This window comes from Penicillium canescens, assembly GCF_028828765.1.
Source record: "Penicillium canescens strain IBT 15451 chromosome Unknown utg000011l_segment0_segment0, whole genome shotgun sequence".
In the NCBI taxonomy this organism is placed as follows: domain Eukaryota; kingdom Fungi; phylum Ascomycota; class Eurotiomycetes; order Eurotiales; family Aspergillaceae; genus Penicillium; species Penicillium canescens.
This window is the reverse complement of record NW_026703973.1, coordinates 1,967,414-1,988,356: the sequence shown is the minus strand read 5'-3', so window position 1 is coordinate 1,988,356 and position 20,943 is coordinate 1,967,414. Positions and strand designations below refer to the sequence as shown.

General features: G+C 45.4%; 6 protein-coding genes across 6 annotated transcripts; 3 read left to right on the top strand and 3 right to left on the bottom strand.

Annotated features, from left to right (window-relative positions):
* Positions 1-2,012: 2,012 nt before the first annotated feature.
* Positions 2,013-2,312, top strand: N7446_013475 (uncharacterized protein; the record flags this gene model as incomplete). The annotated part of the gene is made up of 1 exon (XM_058522216.1): positions 2,013-2,312. One exon carries the CDS (start codon positions 2,013-2,015, stop codon positions 2,310-2,312), a length of 300 nt encoding a protein of 99 aa, XP_058365693.1.
* A 444-nt stretch (positions 2,313-2,756) lies between these two features.
* On the top strand, positions 2,757-4,041 carry N7446_013474 (intradiol ring-cleavage dioxygenase; the record flags this gene model as incomplete). Its single annotated transcript, XM_058522215.1, has 3 exons — positions 2,757-3,006; positions 3,066-3,530; positions 3,596-4,041. The coding sequence occupies 3 exons, from the start codon at positions 2,757-2,759 to the stop codon at positions 4,039-4,041; spliced, it is 1,161 nt and encodes a 386-aa protein (XP_058365692.1).
* A 5,328-nt stretch (positions 4,042-9,369) lies between these two features.
* N7446_013473 (S8 family peptidase) lies at positions 9,370-10,702 on the bottom strand (the record flags this gene model as incomplete). Its single annotated transcript, XM_058522214.1, has 3 exons — positions 9,370-9,611; positions 9,684-10,329; positions 10,397-10,702. The coding sequence occupies 3 exons, from the start codon at positions 10,700-10,702 to the stop codon at positions 9,370-9,372; spliced, it is 1,194 nt and encodes a 397-aa protein (XP_058365691.1).
* A 2,289-nt stretch (positions 10,703-12,991) lies between these two features.
* N7446_013472 (uncharacterized protein) lies at positions 12,992-13,273 on the bottom strand (the record flags this gene model as incomplete). Its single annotated transcript, XM_058522213.1, has 1 exon — positions 12,992-13,273. One exon carries the CDS (start codon positions 13,271-13,273, stop codon positions 12,992-12,994), a length of 282 nt encoding a protein of 93 aa, XP_058365690.1.
* A 4,510-nt stretch (positions 13,274-17,783) lies between these two features.
* Positions 17,784-19,445, bottom strand: N7446_013471 (histidine phosphatase family protein; the record flags this gene model as incomplete). Its single annotated transcript, XM_058522212.1, has 3 exons — positions 17,784-18,630; positions 18,685-18,814; positions 18,866-19,445. The coding sequence occupies 3 exons, from the start codon at positions 19,443-19,445 to the stop codon at positions 17,784-17,786; spliced, it is 1,557 nt and encodes a 518-aa protein (XP_058365689.1).
* An 877-nt stretch (positions 19,446-20,322) lies between these two features.
* Positions 20,323-20,899, top strand: N7446_013470 (uncharacterized protein; the record flags this gene model as incomplete). The annotated part of the gene is made up of 2 exons (XM_058522211.1): positions 20,323-20,444; positions 20,491-20,899. 2 exons carry the CDS (start codon positions 20,323-20,325, stop codon positions 20,897-20,899), a joined length of 531 nt encoding a protein of 176 aa, XP_058365688.1.
* Positions 20,900-20,943: the final 44 nt, after the last annotated feature.

The following is a 20,943-nucleotide window of genomic DNA, read 5'->3' as shown; positions in this document are numbered from 1 at the left end:
TCAAAGCATGCTCGCGAATTTCCCCTCGCGGGTACTTAATATCTTCTTGAGCCCAAACGGAGATGGCAATCTTTTAAGCCAAACAGATAGCGCTCTTTCCTCGACACAGCCCAACGCGGAGTTCACCGTCTTTTCCCTCCTGGCCTTCTTTACTCATCTGGTACTTTGCACGATGGTATAGTTTTCATCTTGTCTTCGCTTTTCTCATTTTTAGCCAAGCGAATAGGTAATGGCTGACTGTGGCTAGACACATTATTATCTTGGCCACGTGGCAGGCAGATTGTTGATCCTCGAGATTGCCAATGCAGGTGCAGTTCAAAAGGAAGAGTGCGGAAACATCAAACAATCCCCAATCTTCCGAAACATCACGAATGCGATTCCAGCCATCTATCGTGCGCAGACATGGGAAAACACATTTTACTCGCTCACGCTGTCGCTGCTTTATTACATTGTTCACTATTTGGTCACAACCTGCTTGGAGATGTTCATATTCAGACATGCGGCTCTCCAACCGTTGGCATATGCCATTTCTTCTGTCCTCCTTTGCGATATCCATTTCCTCAAGACCGGCACCGCAATATCAACTGAACTTCCACTCTTACCCTTGATGACAACCGAAGACCCAAACAGATTTAGAAACCTCGCAGGTCCGGCTTTTGCTCTCGGCATGTCAAAAGCTCTGATAAATCGAGTGGAGAGTACGGTCAAATACGTACTTATCTCTGTTCATGAACAGACTCCAACGAGCATAGACATGCGAGCTGGAACCGATGTTTTGATAGTGATGATCGTAATTGTATTCCACGTGGTAGGCATATTGCCAGGAACCATCATTCTGACAGTGACCGAAGCAAGTCTCTTGCCTCCCACCTTGGAAACAATCATTCCATCCACAACAAAGAAACGTGGATTGTTGATTGCGGAGCTGTTTGGTGGAAGAAGGATAACTCCTGGTCTTGCCGGGTTTGCCACCATCATGAAGCCATTTCGTGTGCCTCAGTTTTTATGGCTTATTGGACTTCACCTCCAAAAATGTCATGTGCAGGTTGTAGTCGAGCTGATCACGTCTCCCCTTTTTCTAGCTATGGTTCTGTGAACACAACAGGGAGCAACTCATATGAATGAAACTACTTTTATTGTTTGAATGGTTGAATGTCATAGAGTATTCCGGCTCAGTCTCGGGCTCTGAGGTGTATCGCTGGCCATGATCTCAAACTCGTGAGCACAACATACACTTCGAATTACTCACAATCAATACTCGGGGTGATTCAGGATCAATGCAGCAACAGCTCACCAGCCGACTTGTGGAGGTTTTTTGGTTTAGATCTCTTTTCGGTGATATTATGTCGCAGGTTTAAACATGCGTGCACATGAGAAATTTCTCTGCGTTACCCCTTTACGTCAACGGCATTTTGTGATATTGGGGCCGCTGAATAATCGATTTAGGTTCGACATGGCGTCGGAGCCTTGTATGATATGGTCCCAGATTGGGTTATTGTTCTTGCCGATCATTTCAATTTGCTCCAGGCACTTTTGTCTTGGCCAGAGGGGCGTCTAGTGATTGATAGTGTGGCGGAGGAAGACGCGCAAGTCAAAACACTGCCCATTGTCTAGTCTGTCTCAGGAAGATGATGTGTCATGCGCCTTTTCCAGAATGTTCGCAGAAACAGCCTCAGAGACCTTCCTCTCCTCCCGATACGAAGCAATGCCAAGATCCGGTGCTTATGTAATGCCTCGGTATAATTTTGTGCTCTTCAGGGCTTCAACTTATGCGGATTGCGCCCCTGTGCTCCGCCTTACAGGGTGTAGCACTGTGGCTCGAACCAGCTTCGTTTCCCACTTAACCTAGTTTGAAACGCAGAGGTCGCTTAGTCCTTTCTTTAGGGTCTGGTCGGGGTCTTCCCGCAGGGCTTACGGGGCCGCCAAGGAAGGGTACGTACGCTGACTACGTTAGAACCTTTAGCAAGATTTCCCAACTAGCAGAGTGGCTGTGTGGCTGAGATGCATTGAATATGGCAATGGACGAATACGCTTGCAATCTACCTGCCGTGTCTACCATCCGTGACTATACTGGAACGGACCCAAGTTCCACCACCACTTTATATCCCACCAATGCAGTGCACCGAATTAGTAAGAAGGCGCAACATATGCAGCACTTGTGCCTGGTGAATCAGCCTCGGAGTGGACGTCGCCTCGTCATCACTGCAGATCCCTCGGATCATCCTCCACCAGCCGAACTCATGCTAAAAGCCGAAGCCCTCAGCACGCTAGCCCCAGGCTCATGGAGAATCTGCAACAAACTACTTGCTTAGCCTAACTTGGCAACGTCCTAGTGCTTCTTTCACCTGCGGATCCACCTGGATCAATACTGCCAAGACTCCTCTGGGACGGTAGCTCCTCCTCCGACCACTACTGACGTCCAATCAGAGGCTTTTCAATCAATGACCTTGTATCTAAGCCTGTCTGCGCTATTCCTGGTACGCCGTGAGGTCCGCAGCGGGTCCGGCAGACTATTGCGTACCTTGTGTCGCTGAGAAACATTGTGTTTCTAATTCGTAGAGTTTTGATGAAGGAGCCCACGCCTTTCGTCAGCTGTCTCTTGGAAAGAGTATACGCATCACCTCCGTGAAATGGCCATGGCATAGATATAAAAGGCCGGAAATCAGCAGCAGTGTAAGGTCCTCTTTTCTTCATCAGCACCAATTCACTTCAATACACTGTCTCTTCTTCCAATACCTTGAAGATATATCTATAAAATGGTTCAACTTGCTTCCGCCCTCGCCATCGGCCTTCTCGGTCTGACTGGTGCTGTCTCTGCTCATCCCGGTCACGATGTTCGTGCTGAGGCCGCCGAGCGTGCTGCCTTCCTGAAGAACGCCCCCATTCACCAGCGCAGCCTCGCGCAGTGTGCCTCCAAGCTCAAGGCCCGTGGCCATGAGAACGCCAATGTTGTTCGCCGTGCTAACCGTGTGAAAGCCATCCGCCAGAAGCGTGGTCTGCAACACAGTGAGTTTAGATCTATTCACTTGCAAAAGAAGCACCAAGAGACTAACTCAATAACGCAGATGCCCACTTCCACAAGGCCCGCTCCCTCAACAGCGTTTTGAACACCGACCACAACTCCACCCTGATTGGTGTCAGCGCTTCCACTGACCCCAGCGTCTTGTTTGGATCCGAGGCTACTTGCATCCTCGGCCCCGATGTCACCCAGGGCCCTTACTACGTCACCGGCGAGCTCATCCGTGAGAACATCGTCGAGGACCAGGAGGGTGTCCCTCTCTACATGGACATCCAGTTGATCAACACCAACACCTGCGAGCCCATCCCCGACATCTACACCGACCTCTGGCACTGCAACGCCACCGGTGTCTACTCCGGTATCGTTGCCAGCGGCAACGGTGACTCCTCCGATGAGGCCAACATCGATACCACCTGGCTCCGCGGTATCCAACCCAGTGACAAGAATGGCGTGGTCTACATGGAGTCTATCTTCCCTGGCCACTATACCAGCCGTGCCACCCATATCCACGGTATGACAAATAACAACAAAATAACAATCCCCAACTCAAGACCTAAATAGCTAATACGCAATCAGTGCTCACCCACCCCGTCAACGAGACCACCGTTAATGCCAACGGTACCATCTCCGGCCTGTACTCCTCGTCTTCCTCGCACGTCGGCCAGATCTTCTTCGATCAGGACCTGATCACCGAAGTCGAGAAGACCGCCCCTTACTCCACCAACACCCAGGAAGTGACCACCAACGCCAATGACTCCATCCTCTCCGAGGAGGCTGACACTATCGACCCCTTCATGGAGTACGTTTACCTCGGTGACTCCGTATCTGACGGTATCTTCGCCTGGATCTCTATGGGCATGGACCCCACCGAGGACACCACCGTTACCCCTGCTGCTTTCTACACGGAGCAGGGTGGTGTTGAGAATGAGAGCTCCGGCTCCGGCATGGGTGGTGGCTCTCCCCCTGGCCAGTCTGGTTCTTCTACCACTACCGCTGCTGGTGGCCGCCGCACCACTTTCTAATGGAAGTATCTCGCCTTCATCTGATAGGGAGAATTTCTGAGTAAGATTGGTCTATGCTATATGGCTCTCTTTTCTCTTTGTGTCTCCTTCTCTGTGTATTTATCTTTATCTTTGTCGGGTTTCAGTTCTGCGGCCGCTGAATGCTAGCCAGGAGGCTTGTCCGCTCTATTTTGTCACTGATATATCCTTTTCTATGGGCGCAGATACTCTGTTGTTTATCTAGCCGTTTAGAAATAGGTCATTTGGTGTATACATGTGATGTTTATCATTTTCTGTCTTTTCCGACTCGTTCAAGCGATGTTTCTTGGATAGTTATATATGCTATGGAAAAGTATTTTTCTAGTGCAATCAGTTTTACTTGTAGCAGTACATCGGATATATGAATCATCGATAGGAGCAACTTAGCTGAAATGTTCAATAGTATTTGGTAAACTCTGAGAGATGAATTGAGAGCGTGTAGGCTGACCGAGATGGGACGTGGATAGAAGGTATGTTCTGACCCCCTTCTGCTTGACAGATGATATGAAAATATATAGCTGACCGACATGGGACGCGAATAGTGTGTATGTGCATGACCCCTTTCCACTTGAGAGATGACTTGGGAATATATAGGCTGACCGAGACGGGACGTGGATAGATGGTATGTGCTTGACCCCTTTCCGCTTGGGAGATGATATGAGAATATATTAAGCTGACCGAGATTGGATGTGGATAGATTGTATGTGCTTGACCCCTCCCGCTTAAAAGATGATATGAAAATATATTGGCTGACCGAGATGGGACGTCGATAGACGGTATGTGTTTGAACCACTTCTGCTTGAGAGATGACTTGAGAGTATGTAGGCTGACCGAGATGCGACGAGAATAGAGTGTATGTGCTGACCCCTTCTGCTTGGGAGATGATATAAGAATATATAGGCTGATCGGGATGGGACGGGACGTGGATAGTGTGTATGTGATTGAACCCCTTCCGCCTGAGAGGTTGACATAAGAATACCTTTGTACTAAACAAGCCTAGTAAACACCTCTTATTGTGAACACGCATGGTACTGCGGGACCGGCAACCTCGTCGAGGTAAGAACTAGGAAGGAATCAACACTAATATTGTTACAATATCCACTGATATATCTCCTTGCTAGTATATCCAAATTACTGTTCTTAGGGAATGTGTTGTGGAATAATTAGGCGTCTCGATTGGATAGGGTTCTTGATACGTCTTGGTTAAGGTTTTCCCTATTTAGTTAGGTTTCCCTACACCGTTATGTAAATATAAAGACTGTTTTTATTGTGCTACATTCACTGTCAGTCATTAAGACATTTTCCACCCGTAGTCCTACAGGATTGAGAAAATCACCTTGCTAGCCGTTAAAAATCCTTTTAGGACGGTGGCCCTTCTAACCCTACCTCATAACTACATGACTTTGATCTAGTTAATAAGGATGGCATGCTGTAGCCTATATTGACTAATATAAACGTGCATAGTGATGCACCGGTCTAGCTTGGTCTCGAAAATCCCACACCAGATTCTCTCTCGACGTTAGTCGGATACCTTTGCGCGCAACTACTTATGTGTATTACGGGCGAAGGTGGTAGGGGTAAAACGCAGATACCTAGAGCTATTAAGGCCGCCCTAGATTTTCTTGGTCGGAAAAGACGAATCATCCTCACAGCTCCCTCGAGATATATAATAACAATCCACTATTCCCTCCTCCAGGTTTTTTTGCCGTCGCGTCTAGTGATATCATCTAAAAGGTATATCAAAGTTTTACACCCAAATACGCGCCATATTGTTTAGCAAATCGCACGGAAGCGTAAGTAATCCGCAAGGCGCGAGATTTATTGCGATCAACTCGACTATCTCCAAAGGTAGGGCATAAAAGAAGCCATCTTAGCAGCAGAGTATCTAGGATAGGGAAAAAGCAGTTTCTGTTAGAGGACAGACTGATCGCCTAAGTGTGTTTTTGGATCATACTTAGGCCATAAAAGCGAGGACGAAAGAAGGCAGGAAGGCGGAGAAACTTTCATAAAGGCGGTGTATAACATCATGTGATATATATATCCCTAACAGAGTACGTATAATAGAGCTCCTAGGAGCAGGAAACGGACCGGACCGGTTAGAACGGATACAAAGCTCTAGAAAGCTTTTGGGAACATGTTCAACCCGGATAATTTTACAAGGCATTTAAGCGCCTGATTCTTCTAAGGATTTACATTCTAGGTTCCTTCGGTCATCATTTACTTAGAAGCCCTTCTAGAGGGTTTAATACAGTTCTTAGATATAAAAAAGGCGGAGATAGGAACGGTATCATACCAGGCAGGAGTTCGTCTTCTAAAGGTTAGGTAATCTTTAATCCGTACAAAAGGGGTCACAGCCCCTTAATTAGACTAGATATTTCACTAACTTAGAGTCCTGATTTTGAGATTATACCATCCCCTATACACTTTTATCGACCTAACTAGCTACTCAATCTAAAACAGTTATATTTAAGACGCCTATTACATAGCCTCGAACGTTGCCAGATTCCGAACAACTAGTAGGCGTAAAGAGCCGAGGGATCAGAAACGATAACAGCTCTATCATGGATGCTTACACCCTTGGTACTAGCACGTGGAGCCGGAAAAAAGGATAAGCTGATAAGCTGCGTCAAAAATGTTCTATGTAAATAGGATCAACTCTCCTGTTTGACCCTACATAGGGTGTAACGATGGTCGGACTTTTTTTCACTAAAGCTCACCTAACCTATAATCTTATTCGCTATCTTTAGTTATATAGCTTACAGCCGGTGTTTACATTTTTGATTGGCTGAGAATTTATTTACCACTAGAATTTGACCCTTATAAACCGGTGTTAAGTAAGTTTCCGAAGAATATGGTGACCGAGTTCATATAACTTTATCTGAATCGAATTCTATGCTTCTTTCCTTTTTAGGCAAATCAGACCTATAAGGAGACCATTTCTTAAACAGTGACGTTGTCCGCAGATTTCTGCCTTCGAACGGTGAGCCCTATCTAGATCTATCCTTGCGGACTGATTCTAGAATGAAGAAAAATCTCGATAACCATAGGTGAGAAGTGACAGGACGATGAGAATCATATTTTAGGGTAGGCCCGATTTGCTTACAACTATGGTGCGCTGGCTTCCTAAGGAACAGTGCCTATCGCATCACAATGTTTAACTAGGCCAATGAATACTAGTTTCGAGCGACGCCTTATCACATGCTTCTACACCTAGTAAGTCTGATCTTGAGCGCATAGTCAATGATTTGCGAATTAAGGTCTTGGATCATGTAAGTGCCGATGTTTGTCATAGGGTCGTCTATATACTAGAATTCTAGATGCATAGGCTATACGTGGATCTGTCAGCTGGCTATGCCACATAGCCGGATTATGTCATATTGACTAACTTAGCTTCGCCTTTGGGCTAGGCCCCCTCGCGGCAATATTAGCAGAGGAGGTAAGATCCGTCACCTTCTATGCTGTTAGCACTAAAACTTGTTATACAATCTCAAATCTTTGATCAGGGAAGGTTATACTCAACCGTAGTGTTTTTATAAGGGCCAAAAGACTTAGGATGGATTGCAAGGCCATATATCTAGCGTCAAGTTTAGCATATTTGAATAGCTTACAAAGTAGTTATAATTACCAAGGTGGTAGCAAGTGCTACGGTTATCTAGACTACTGTTTTGGAGATCATAGCTTTCTAAGATATAAGTGTTTAGTCGGATCTCCTTGTCAGCTCTCAAAAATCTCAAAAATCGGGTTTGTTATGGTAACGAGACCTATGATTTATAGGTAGCAGGCATGAGTAGTGTGTCTTAAAAAATGGGCATTAGTAATGGGGGCCCCTTATGACCGGGCTGATACCGGTAGGGTCTAATTAGTGAACTAGATACTGTTTAATTGAGTAAATGAGATAAAAAGCAGAACCCTTTTTCCTTTGAAACAACGACTTCTGAAGGTTGAGGAGCTTCTAGTTCCTAGACTACTGTTTCAGAGAAATATACGGGAAGGGGACGAAGCCATCAGATTCTGGTATTGGCTTTATATTGAGAAATAGCCATGAACAACCGGACTATTTACCGCACGGAGGCTCCTAAAGCGCACTACCGGAAAGATATAGGCCATTCAAAATAGTGTAAATTAACAAATGATCGAGGTGTAGGGAGTATAAATCAGAGCGCTCGCGGAGGCAGCTTTCTCTAACCGTTTCCCTATCGATTGACTTAATCACAATAAGTCTACCGCACTATGTTTCAGAAATCGGCGAGTCTTCTTATAGTGGTTCTACTATGTATTCCGCTGAATCTAATGTTAAGGACATCACGCATTCGGACTTTGAGTCTGAATATATCCCGTCAGAAACGAGCGAAATTCGAGATTTTGTTGTGTTAGACTCTAAAAGCCTTTCATGCGTTTCGGTAGAGACTTCGGCCCCCGAAAAGTCAGACTACAATATTCTTGATAATAAGGTCGGCGTTATTGGAACGGTAAGCCAGCATCTATTTCAGTGTGAAATTGGCTTTGAAATAATTATTGAGGTATAGGGCGACAAAAGCATCAAACCTCTCAAAACAATCACGAAGAGGACTGTGAATCGTAACGGCCGTGAAACAGTTCAATACCTAGTCCTTTGGTATTCCTAGGAAACTGCAGAACCTGTCCCACAGTAACCAGTCCATAATAGTGAGAACACGTTATATGGCACGTAAACGGCGGACCTGTGAATTACTGGATGCGGTTAGTTTTGCGTAAGTTACTTCACCGTTGAAAACTTTTAATGTCATCATGGAACTGTACTGACTTCCTATACTGACTTCCATCTGCAGCATCTGCGCGAAGAGCAAGATATCCAATGCCACAACCATACCGATAGTCTTAACAAAGCTGGCTTCCTTGAGCAAACTACTAAAATCCGAGTCTTCAAGTGCCGTAGCATTCACGACTATCACGTTGGATGACAAGGGAGTCTTTCCTTTTATAGCAAAATTGTGTAACTATAGGATTATACCCAGGTGCATACTTTCTGTAAATTATGTCAAGTTGATTTCGAATATGACTATAAATTTACTATTTACTAGTATATCGTTCAGCCATGAAGATTCTCGTTACCCTAGAAAGTCATCTAGTTATCACGATATTTTATAGATTTATAGAATATCTCCGCAAACTTCAATAAGAGTAAGATAAGCTGAATCATTCAACAGACCGTGACGTTTAACACGCATAAATATAGCCTCCATTGGCTTTGCAAAAGCCCGTCTAAAGAATATAAACATAGCCATCAACGGGGCCATAGTTAAATCATCCGCCACGCTATGAGGTTACTCATCAAACGTTGATACCATTGTATAGAAGCTTGCTCGTAGTGCCAGAAGGAGCCCTGGAGATAGACGAGGTAGCAAGCTCGACAAGGCGTGCACAAGCTTTATCAGCTGTCACGCCCTCGAGAGCAATCAGATATGCAGCAACACCAGCAACGTGTGGAGCGGCCATGGAGGTTCCAGACAGGGTCTTTGAGCCACCACCAGGGTATGCAGCTGTGATGCCCTGCCCGGGAGCATAGAGGTCCACTGTAGTAGTACCGTCAGTATGCTGCTTTGACTAGAAAAATTCTTCAAACTAAGGGGAGGTGGAGCTCTTACCAACAGATCCGAAGTTAGTGAATGAAGCACTGCCGTCTGAGCTGGTAGAGGCCGCGATAGTGCATACTTCCGAAGCAGAAGCAGGGGAGCTGTTGCTTGCATTCTCGGCTTCATTTCCGGCAGCAACAGAGAGGAAGATACCGGACTTAACAACATTGGCAGCGGCATCATTCATAGCCTTGGAAAATTCGCCACCAAGAGACATATTCATAACAGACTTTCCAGTGACCCCGCGAGACTTTGCATCTTTAACAGCCCAGTCCATACCAGAGATGACACCCGAATTAGTGCCAGAACCATCGGCACCAAGGACCTTGACAGCAACGAGAGAGGCCTTCTTTGCAACACCGTACTTGCTACCGGCTGCAGTAGATGCAGTGTGGGTGCCATGGCCATTGCCATCGGTATTATCATTATCAACAGTGTTAGTACCCCACTTAGCGCGGCCCCCGAAGTCGGAATGTGAGATATCAATCCCGGTGTCGACGCCGTAGATCACGACGCCCTCACCGGCAGTGGAATCATACACATAGTCGGTAGCACCAGACTTCTTGCTAGATATGCGAGCAAGACCCCATGAAGGAGCATTAGATTGAACCACGTTAGCGGTTGCGTTCACAACCATGTCTGGTTCAATGTACTTCACCTATATTTGCACGAGTTAGATTGCAAAAAGCTCCCGAGGAGTCAAGATTGGTAATGAAGGAACATACCGCCGGGTCATTGGCAATATCCTTGGCGGTATCCTCGTCGAAGCTAGCGCTGTATCCTTTCAGGCCATTGATTTCGAAATGCTTTCCTGGTCCAGTCTCGCCATTCTTACGGCGAGAAAGACGAGCATGAACATTTGCAGCCCAGTCACGATGCGTTTTAAACTCAGCGGTACTAACGTCATCGTTCATGACAACAATGTAGGAGCTAGGAATGACTGCGTCGGTATTACTGGCGGTAAGAAGAGTACCGGCATCGACGACTGCTAGAGTCGCAAGGGACATGACGAGGACCTTGAGGAAACCCATGATTGTAGTTTGAAATGATATAGATCTGAATAATATAATTTTAAACCCCAGGAAGATGTTGAATAGAATCCTCAACTTCGGGACAAAGAGTTCTTTTTTAAATATACAGAGAGTTTGGAGAGATACTCATCGCCGCCGGTATTCCGGTCTCCACTCCATCTCTATTATCATAACCTGAGGATGAGAATGATGAGATACCCTCAGCCCCGACGGAGAATCAGTAGAATAAACGGAGTAACTCATCGCTTTAGCCAACGATCTTTCTTTGATTAAGTGACCAAGGAAATGCCAAGGTGCCAAGCAATTACGATTGTAACACTCCCATCGCCAACGCAAGATGTGCAGAAATAGCGATTGCCTATAGCAAGCCTAGTCCCAGATGGCTATCATAGGAGGTAACCACAGGGGATTGCGGGCTCTAGGGCTCATCTAGCCGTTGAGGAATTTGATCTTCGTGCTGAAGGTTCTAGCGGAGAAGGTGTGATTGTGAATCTTGGCGACTGATTTTTAGATCGATTGCGACTCTTTGCCCGTCGGTAGTCCGAATAGATGGTGAAGGGTCTTGGCTAGGGAGCTACTGCGAGAAGGCGTATTCCACACAGGAGCCCAAGCAATTTAGGGCATGAGGAGCATAAGTGTGGTGAAGAATGCCAAAGTATATCAGTAGCTTTGTCTTGCGCTATCTCGATATTTACTAGTATATGTAACTTTATTGATGTGGGTTATTGCGTTAAGAGATATACCCCGAATTAAGTAGAACCATGGTCCAAGTAGCAAAAGGACGGTCTAATTAGAACAACTCAACATATCTACTGTACTGCAGCTAAGCCAGATTAGTAAAAGCCCGAATATGGCTTCGTGATCTGATCCGACTTAAAATTATCAAAGCTCCTGCATGACTTCGCTTCGGATTTTTGCTTATATGAGTAAGGATCGGCAGCCCCTGCACGGTAAGGCAGCTCGACTCACCACATATACAAGGCGAGAACCATTTCATTGGTTTATGGTAAATCCCCAGCCACACTTGGCACATGATGACTTGGTTATTGGCAAAACATGCTATTTCCGTAGTGCCACTTTCCCACCCTTTTTCTTCATCCTCCGCGCTTCTTACTCCACTCCTCAGCATACCACTGCCCCGGTTAACAATAGCCCTGAAACAGTTGACTTATGTCAGTATCTCGGAGTCCCGATGATTACAAGATGGGGTGGATATGCGCACTGCCGCTTAAAAATCACTATTAATATCTATCTTTATTAATTTAATTAATACTCTAAACTTTATAGATAATAGTAGCTTTATAAAACTATCTGTAATATTATCCTCTACTATAATATACCTTATAATAATAATCTCTCCTTTACGTATAAGATTACAAAGTTACGGCCGTTTCTGGCGCCAAAACAGGCCATTTTCGGCGTCGATTTCACAGGTCCTCAGATTCTATATGTAAAGACACGTAATTTTGTTTGTCTTTTTAATTTACGCGAAGTTAGTTCTCGGGATATTCTGTTTTGTTTCATTTACTCGGAGACCAAAAACTGCACTGGATCATGCAATATCTTAGTCGAGCAGTGTCACGAATCCAAATCGCAAACTGATGTTACACCGTGTTTTATTTCTGATGTCAAGTCCTCTTAAAGTCATCTCACATTTGACCCACAATGAACGGCATCTTTATATAATTGCGGGTTATGACATTGCTAGTACATAGTTGTTATTTTCTTCCAAATCCATTAAGGACCAACTCATCTATGTTGAACTGTTAAACAAGTACTATGAGTCTAGAAACGTGAAACTTCCAGCTGGTCGCCGGACACGGTCCCTAAAATGTATTTAAGAGTTCGCCTCGAAAGACTTCGGGATGCTTTGCTTCTATTCAAATTAACATCATTTGCAGCTAAAGTTATTGAAGTGACAGGTGATAAAGAACTCGTAAAACGACCGGTTATGGAAGACTATATGGCTGACCGACCTAGTGTGACTATCTGACCGCTTGGGGAAGATATTTAGACAGTCACATACCCCCTAAGGCTCTTAAGCATATACTCCGACTCGGTAGATGCCTAAAAGGGCCTACTAAGTCCTAATTCTTGCCGTAAGCTCCCCTCGGAAGAGGTAGTAGAACGGCCACGAGAAGTTGTTCCAGCGCCGGTCACTTTTGCTAAGGTGGGTGCAGTGGTTTTAGCCACCGATTGTCCGTGGTAATACCTATCTAACGGTTCTCCTACTCTATTCAGGAAGCTGTCTGTTAAAAATGATACTAGCTCTGTCATAGGTAGTTAAAGTTAAGGCAATTCGGAGGACCTACTAGAATCTTCTATAAGACCCATGATGTAGCATGCCGATAAAGCCTCGGTTTCGCTCATCCAAGTAATATATACGCCATTATTGAGAACATCATCGTCCGATGTGTTAATGAAGGATGACGGATCAATAAAATGCTCGGCCACATCAGTCGGGCCGTGTCTGCCTTCCCAATCTATCGATAACCCAGTAGCCTCGTACGCATCAGCTGGAATGGCCTTCCCGGAAGACTTATTCAGAGGGGTGACTACTTGGTTTGACATTGTCGACAGTAGCTCTTGCATGGATGAAGTTCGTACTAGGCTGTGACCTTCCGGTTCCGAAAGCATTATAGGAAATTCGTCTTCATAGTGCGATCGTGAATAAGGGGATTGAAAGACAGGTCCTGGTGTCATTTCTAGTGAGGCACTGTGTACATTAACTGCCTGTATACTACCGACTGTTTTAGGTTTCAAAGTGGATTGTGAAAAGGATACATTGTCCACTAGTGTCGAGAATAATCCTGGCACTATGTGGGAAAATAGGCTTCTAGAGACACATTAGCAGAATGATTTTATAGGATAGGTATCGTAAGCTTAGACGGTCTCTGTCTTATTGTGTGGAGCTTTATAATCACTCAATAGGTATTCCTAATTATGGTATCAAACTTAGCAAGCGGTATAAGCGTCTACTCTTGTCTAACAAAGCCTAGCCTTTGAGAACGCAGCAATGGCTAAGACTAGCGTATTAAAGAGGAAGAAAATGTGTAATCAATCAAAGAAATGTAGCAAACCGGCTCGCCGACAAGGTCTAAGAGAACAGACACGTCGGTCATATTTACGACACCGGGACTGGAAGCTCCCAATACAATTTCCTAACGTAAAATCTGAGGTAACATGTATTTCCCTCAAAATATTGTGCCTGTGCGTTCCCCATCGGCTATTCCAAATATTGGATCGCTTCAGGTACCATAAGTAGATTACAAAATGCCCGTGGAAAATATCAACGCTGCCCTAGCATAAATAGTCTTGAGGCACGTTCAGTAATGCTCATGCTCTATTCTCTGCGGTATTAAAGCCCAAACTTGTTGCTCTCGGGAAACTGAATGCTAGGTTCTTTTATGGTAGAGTACTCCGAAAACAGGTGTCATCATATACACATAAAAGAGACACTTGCTTCTTTGAATATTGCATTGCTATAAAAACAGTAGATAGGCTTTTACAAGGCTTACATTAGAGGATTACGAATTGCAAGAAGCCTTCACACATCCACAGGCAACCATGGTCAGGAAGGTGACCGTCCAATTTGTAACTACCGCTTCCGCTTCCTTTAGGGAGGAAGGTTCACTGCATTGTGCACAGTAAGGGGTAATTTGTGGTGTTACCTACACAAGGGAACCCTATACGGGCTAACTATTAGAGCCCTCTTCCGGACATCTTACATCCTTCATACTAAGTCTCTGTTAAGTAATACCACTGTTTTTAATAAGGCTTATTTTCTTCTACAGACCACTGATTCGATATTGAATAAGGTAAAATAGTATATGTAAAATTTTCACAGCAAACTAGGAATAGGATAGTGTGTATGTAACAATTCATCAGGACGCCGCCCAAATGCTCCACATTTTCATCAGTATAATACCCAATTTCATGGCCTCTGAGTTAGACTTCGCTATAAGATCCTTTTTCAAGTTATCAGGAATACACTTTGCAACCAAAGGAATCGCACGAATAAGCCCGATATACCGCGGATGCTTGTCCGATAGCCCTTGCAATATCGTCTCTTGTGTTTCATAGTTGGGCGGATCCATTTGCTTCTTGAGGTGGTGTTGAAGTAGTTAGAGCTGACTTTTGACAATATTCTTTGTTCTGCGCTAAGCTCTATGATAGGCCAGGGTTCTTAAATGGGTCTTTGTTATCGCACCGCGTCCTATAGGCCTTTTGGTGCTATAAGGAGCCATTAGACATGGCCCTATAGTCGCTGAATCAAAGTTCCCTAGGGCAATTTGATGCCGCTGCAAGACGACTTCATTTGATTGCGCTCTCTTGCTTTGACATAAGTGGAGGAAAGCAAGGGCCTTTTGCTGAATTGTGAAATAGAGAAATCCTGAAGGTTAGTCTCCTCTATAAGCCCTAGGGGGTGGTATATAGTGCCTTGCTCCTTTCGTGATGTATTAAACGGTGAGGATTTGCCGTCATAGCCATCCAAGTATGACATTGAGTCTATGTATTCCGTACAGCAAGTGGGCTGTTACTATCATAGATTGTTCGGGATGACCCAAAGCTTAATGAGGAAGCGGTTCTAGATACCCCCTTACTTGAAATGAGTTTTAATGGAGCTCGAAGTAGTCACTAAGGATCGAAATACCTTATAGGCAAACACAAAGTTTGTGCTCACCATTGGTCGTACTTGCAGAGATTTATACAATAGGCTGATGTTTTGTCTCTGAATTGTTTAGTCACATTCTAGCTTAGAAGCTGAGGGGCTCTTTCCTGACACGTAAATCGTTTACTATCGTGCAACTTATTGTTGAGTCAATTCTATATTGAAAAGGGCATTGGGACTTTTTGTGGTGCTCGAGGGTATTTAAACTATCACAACAAGAAGTCTCCTTAGACCTTTGACTTATAGAGAATTTTCACTTGGGGAACAAGGGGCTCGTTCTGCGACGACCATTCAGAACATTCAGGCGCCAATTCTGTGCATACCTTTATAGTCAGACACTTCAACTAGGGATCGATCATACTAAAAAATGAAGGGATAGATCACAGATTACGTTTTTTTCGGGACGAATACTGTCTTGTTCCCTTGAATGCCCAACCAGGGAGTTTCAAGTCAGCGTACGCCTTCACAAGAGCGATGAAACTATAAATTGCACATCTATCGGCCTATAGTGGGAACTTTGTATTCTTTAAACATTCACGCTTCGTCATATCAAATGAGCATTCTGGTTTCAACAGAGATGTCCTTTTTGTTAACCACTTTACAATTGCTTGGAAGGATCTCGTTGAGCAACATCCTGCCGGTGTGATCGAAGTTGGAATATCTGTCTTTGTTTCTATCTTTGCGCTCATCATACCTTCCACGATACTGCTATTGGTCGATGCAGTACTTCCCGAGTTTGCAAGCCGCCATAAGAGGCAGACCCAAAAGAAAAGACCCCAGGGGAAGAAGCTTATGAGATGTATTCTCATGGTTATTTTCAACATTATCCTCGCAATATCGACTGTTGCACTTTCTAAGCTATATTTTGGATGGCAATTCTCCCCTTTCCACGTGGATCCTATTCTACCAACTGGTAGAATCTTGCTCTTTGACTTTATCTACGGGACATTATGTTGGGAAGCCATGGTATACTATATACATCGACTATTTCATGGGAAGTGGTTATATAAACATTTCCATTTTGTCCATCACGAATTTCAGGCGCCTATAGGGTTTACTGCTGGCTACATGCACCCTATAGAGAGCAATATCAATGGCGGTGCTCCCTTATACCTACCACTTGCGATCCGCCGCGCGCACATGGTGTCATATCTCCTGTTCTTTTTCGTGACCGTTTTTTATGTTGTGCTTGACTATAGTGGCTATACAATTTGGTGGCTGCCAAACGTCCAAGCGCATGATTTTCATCATGAGAAGGCCAACTGCAATTTTGGTGCGATTGGACTGATGGATTGGCTGCACAAAACTTCTGCGACATCAAAAGCTGGCAACGACTTCCGTCTAGTGTATGGGGACAAAAGAAAGGGAAAAGGTCATACTATATGATCTTGAGATGGGCCATCTTCCGAATTTGTTTATATGACAATTTTGCTTCTATCTCAAGACGAGATAGGGATGCTGCTAGCAGACACCGGTGGGCTGGGCTCTGATATCCTCATGATGATCAGGATCACTGGCACTACCAGAAATGGTCTTATAGGGACGACATCATACTCAGTGATATTTGGAGGCACATAAAGCGTAACTAACAAACACACCGAATGAATGATCTTGCTGCAGTTGATAAAATATACATCGTGACCTATTTGTATACTGACATCGCAGTTTTAGAAGGGTCCTTTTCTATCATGAACAGCACCTTAATGAGGGCTGGCCGCTGTTCAGCTGTACTGTGCCATGAGCCGTTTTGCATTTTATTGACGTAGCTTACTCAGGCTGCTCACCCCAAATTCAGCTCAGACTCAGTGAGCGGATCAGGGCGCTCAGGGGCGTGCTCAGATCTACTCACTGAGCAAAAAGCGGCAAGGTCTGAGCACTAAAACAGAAAGAGAACGCCCAGAAGTGGCAGAGGAAATCAAGTACATAGGGCTCGCAGGATAGCAAGAGTTAGCGAAGGTATCGGCTATGATAGGAAATATCCTTGTGCATGGCTTGCAAGACGAAATATATATAGTCTAGCTTGGAACTTCTGTTCGCTTCGGTAGCAGGTAGCATACTTCCTAATTGCATTTGTGCCATTTATTACATCTTTATGATTGAGCTGTCTGGCTGCCTAGGCAATAAATTATCATCTTTAAGAATATTGTCCGTTGCCAATTTCCAAACATCCCGGGGCGCCAAGTCCCCACCAGTGGGACCCCCTAGGCGCAGTGCTCCGAGAAAGACTGGGGGCTTGGCCTACACATCAACCACATGGTCAAAAATAACCACAATTATGAACGCATAAAATAATAAGAAGGAATTTTATCATAGGCGTGTATTCCATATGCTCGTATTGACTGATCGTTTGCCGTCTAGTTATATATACAAAACGAAAGCGAAAATGATATCGTGGAATATTCTTTCAGGTTAAGAAGAGGGCGCACCATCTCCAACTTGACTTCCGGTAGGATATTTACCGAAGCACGCTTTCTGATAGTTGGCAGTATGTTCCAGAGTAGGGATACCATGCAAGAACCGATCAACTGGGCAGAACCCGTTCCTGGCCCCTTCGCAGCCAACAACACCTTCAAGAGGCAGAGGGGCACTGTTAAGGACGAAGCGAATATAATCCGTGGTATCAGCAGTGGAATCCACAACAGGGTTCTCATAGAGCACCGGGTCCAAGTCGTTGAAAGAATGGTTGCGAGGGCAAGTCCAAATCTCGGACATGAAGCGAGCACCAAAGGGTGTCATCTCACTAAGAGAGAAGTTCCGCTTCGGAGCATGGTCCAGGTCGCCTGGCAGGCCGTGGGGACCGTACTTGAAGTAGTCGACGCCGAGGGCGTTGATCACCGAGAGGATGATATCGTCATGGGACATATCCATGTAGAAGGGCTGGCCGAAGGGGAATTGGGCAGTGTTGTCATCATAGGTGTAGTTGATACTGGTATCACTGGAGGTGATCAGCTTCTGCTGGAGCCTAGCCGCGAGTTCGAGAACGTAGCCGATGCCCTGGGCACGACCGGTCGGGGATCCCCAGGCATAGTCTCCATAGTACTGCACATCGACGTTGTATTCAAAGTCCTTCCACTCCTGCTCGGTGAATAAGGAGCAGAAGGATGAGCCAGCGAGACTGGTGTACTCGTACGCGCACAGATTCTGCATGGCGAGCACGTCGGATGCGGTCAAGTTAAAGTCGCTAGGGAAAAAGGCCGAGAGACGAGAGCGAGCATCCTTGGTGTACCGAGAGATGAACGTTGTCGCAGAGTCATCACTGTAGGGTTCAATTAATACTGAATATCCATTGAAGGGAAAAATATCTACTCACCCCTCTGTCATATCACCTGTGCATGCTTCATATGATGCAAGAGTGTTGTTGAAACCAGACTCCTCGGGAATGATAACAAGGTCATATTCACTGTAGGAGCTGTTGGCGCCGCTGTTACCAAAGAATCCACCTATTGCACCAAGTCAGTATTTTGTCAGAGCGAAAGAACAGATGAACGTACTGAGCCACCACCGAGCACTCTCCAGAATGCGGCCCTGAGATGTAGTGCGGAAAACAGGCTTCGGGCGAGCGGTGCCGTTAGGATAGACATTGAGAGAAGAATTCCATGCCGCCATGGTGTCGCGGTCAGCGCGATACAGCAGTCTACCATATTTGGTCCAGAAGTTGGCTCCCGATGTCGCCTCGGTAGCTGCACCAGTCTCCATCAAAGCATCAGAACCAAGGACATATTTCCAGTTATTCAGGAAGTTCAAAGGACCCGAGCCCACTTTCTTCTTGGGGTGGGTCTTGGTATAGTTGGTCAACTTGGTCGCAAAATCTTGCATACCCTCGCCGTCAAGGGGATAATCAGTCGGGTACCGTTCGGCATGACGGTGCAAGACATGAACCTGAGATAATTCACAGCTTTGCGGCACACCCTTGGGGACACCGAAGCTTTCGGCGTCCTTATAGGGGCTTAGGTTGGCCCAGCTCCTCTTCATGTCGAATCCAGATGCATAGCTAGCACCAGTGGGCTCCGGAGCTGAACATGACGCGGTGACCGCAAGAGCGGCCAGCGTGATCGCAGTGATATTTTTCATGGCTGGCGTGGCGGGGGACTCCGAAATGATGTTCACACTGGTTCCTGAAGGGCTTCTCACAACCAATTGTCTCAGTCTCCGCCAGACAAACCAATGCTCGACTAAAATGCAGCCAAAAGCGAGTAGAATGCTTACTGTCAGTGAATCATCGCCCTGAAAGTAATATCGGGGAAGCCTATTGTCGGCTTATCGTTTTTCCATCCCCGTTTCAGTATGTGATCGTCGCTCATCTCTCCGTATCTCCCAAAGCTTTCCCCCAACTAATTGAAATATTCAGTTTCCGAGATAAGACACACAACGGAAAAAACAAAAACCAACAGAGGAAACAAGAGCTGAACCTGCTGGCCTGAATCAAAAAGAGCTGTTTCATTCATTAGTATGTCTCAAGAGTGCAGCACTAGCGTCAGGGGCAGCCTTGAGACACGTGACCTATAAATATCAACGCCTACTCTGAGATTTCATGCCCAAAGAGGTAACAGTGCTTCGCATGGTCCACAAAATGATGGTGAATTTATCGCGGATGGCGTGTGGTGCTGTCTTGCCAATGCGTCTGCTTCCCCGATCAAGCCTCATTCTCACCTACTAGCGATATAAAGGAAACCTCATACCCTTTCTACTTCCCAATCTGTCTTCGAACAATTCTAGGTCAGAACATGGAATTCGCTTATTTTGTGATATTTTTGAGGGCAAGAAATATCAACGTATTCGTATCACCAGAGAGCACGAAAACATCGACCATGCGTTTGGGTTTCTCATGGATATCTTGAAGCGACCCCGTCTTGGGCAATTTGTTGAGAGGATTGAATATATCAGAACACCAGACCATTCTTCTGACTACCCAACAAAAGACTATGAACACGAGCTGAGCCCGTAAGATATGGGCCTTCTCAGAACTGCTGTCCGAGATGCTGGCTTCGTCGGTGCCAAACAGGAGCGGGTCGTTAACATGCTGATGCAAAAGACCCCAAGTCATTACAAGGCTCCATTCATTTTCAAGCAGTAAAAGGGTTAAATCCAGCTTCCGTTTAGATATCTAACCCAACAGCGAGTATGGAATTCGCTCAGCATTTGTCGTACAGGCGTTAGCTTGCATTCTACTTTCCGTGTCGCCGAATCTTGTATTCTTGGGCATGACGCAGCCTTTTTACCACCACGTTGATCTCGATGAGGCCACCAAGAATCGACAATATTATCCGCTCGTCGAGCTTCTGAGCGAAACTAACCGCAGCCCGAAGGGCAAGCACTACCTTCAAAAACTACGCGATGTGTATTTGATCAATAATGGCAACATGGGAATATTTGACAGTCGTGACTTCGTTCAAGGAGATATGATTACCTGTCTTGGTCCTTTCAATCGACTCCCATCCATCGAGTCTGTCGGAATCGACCTGCTTGAAGAAGATGCCAATAATGGACTGCCGGGATACGAGCACAAAACCTCCAAACATTTGTAGGGTTTGAATCAACCACTCGGCTGTGATCACGACCTATCTGTTAC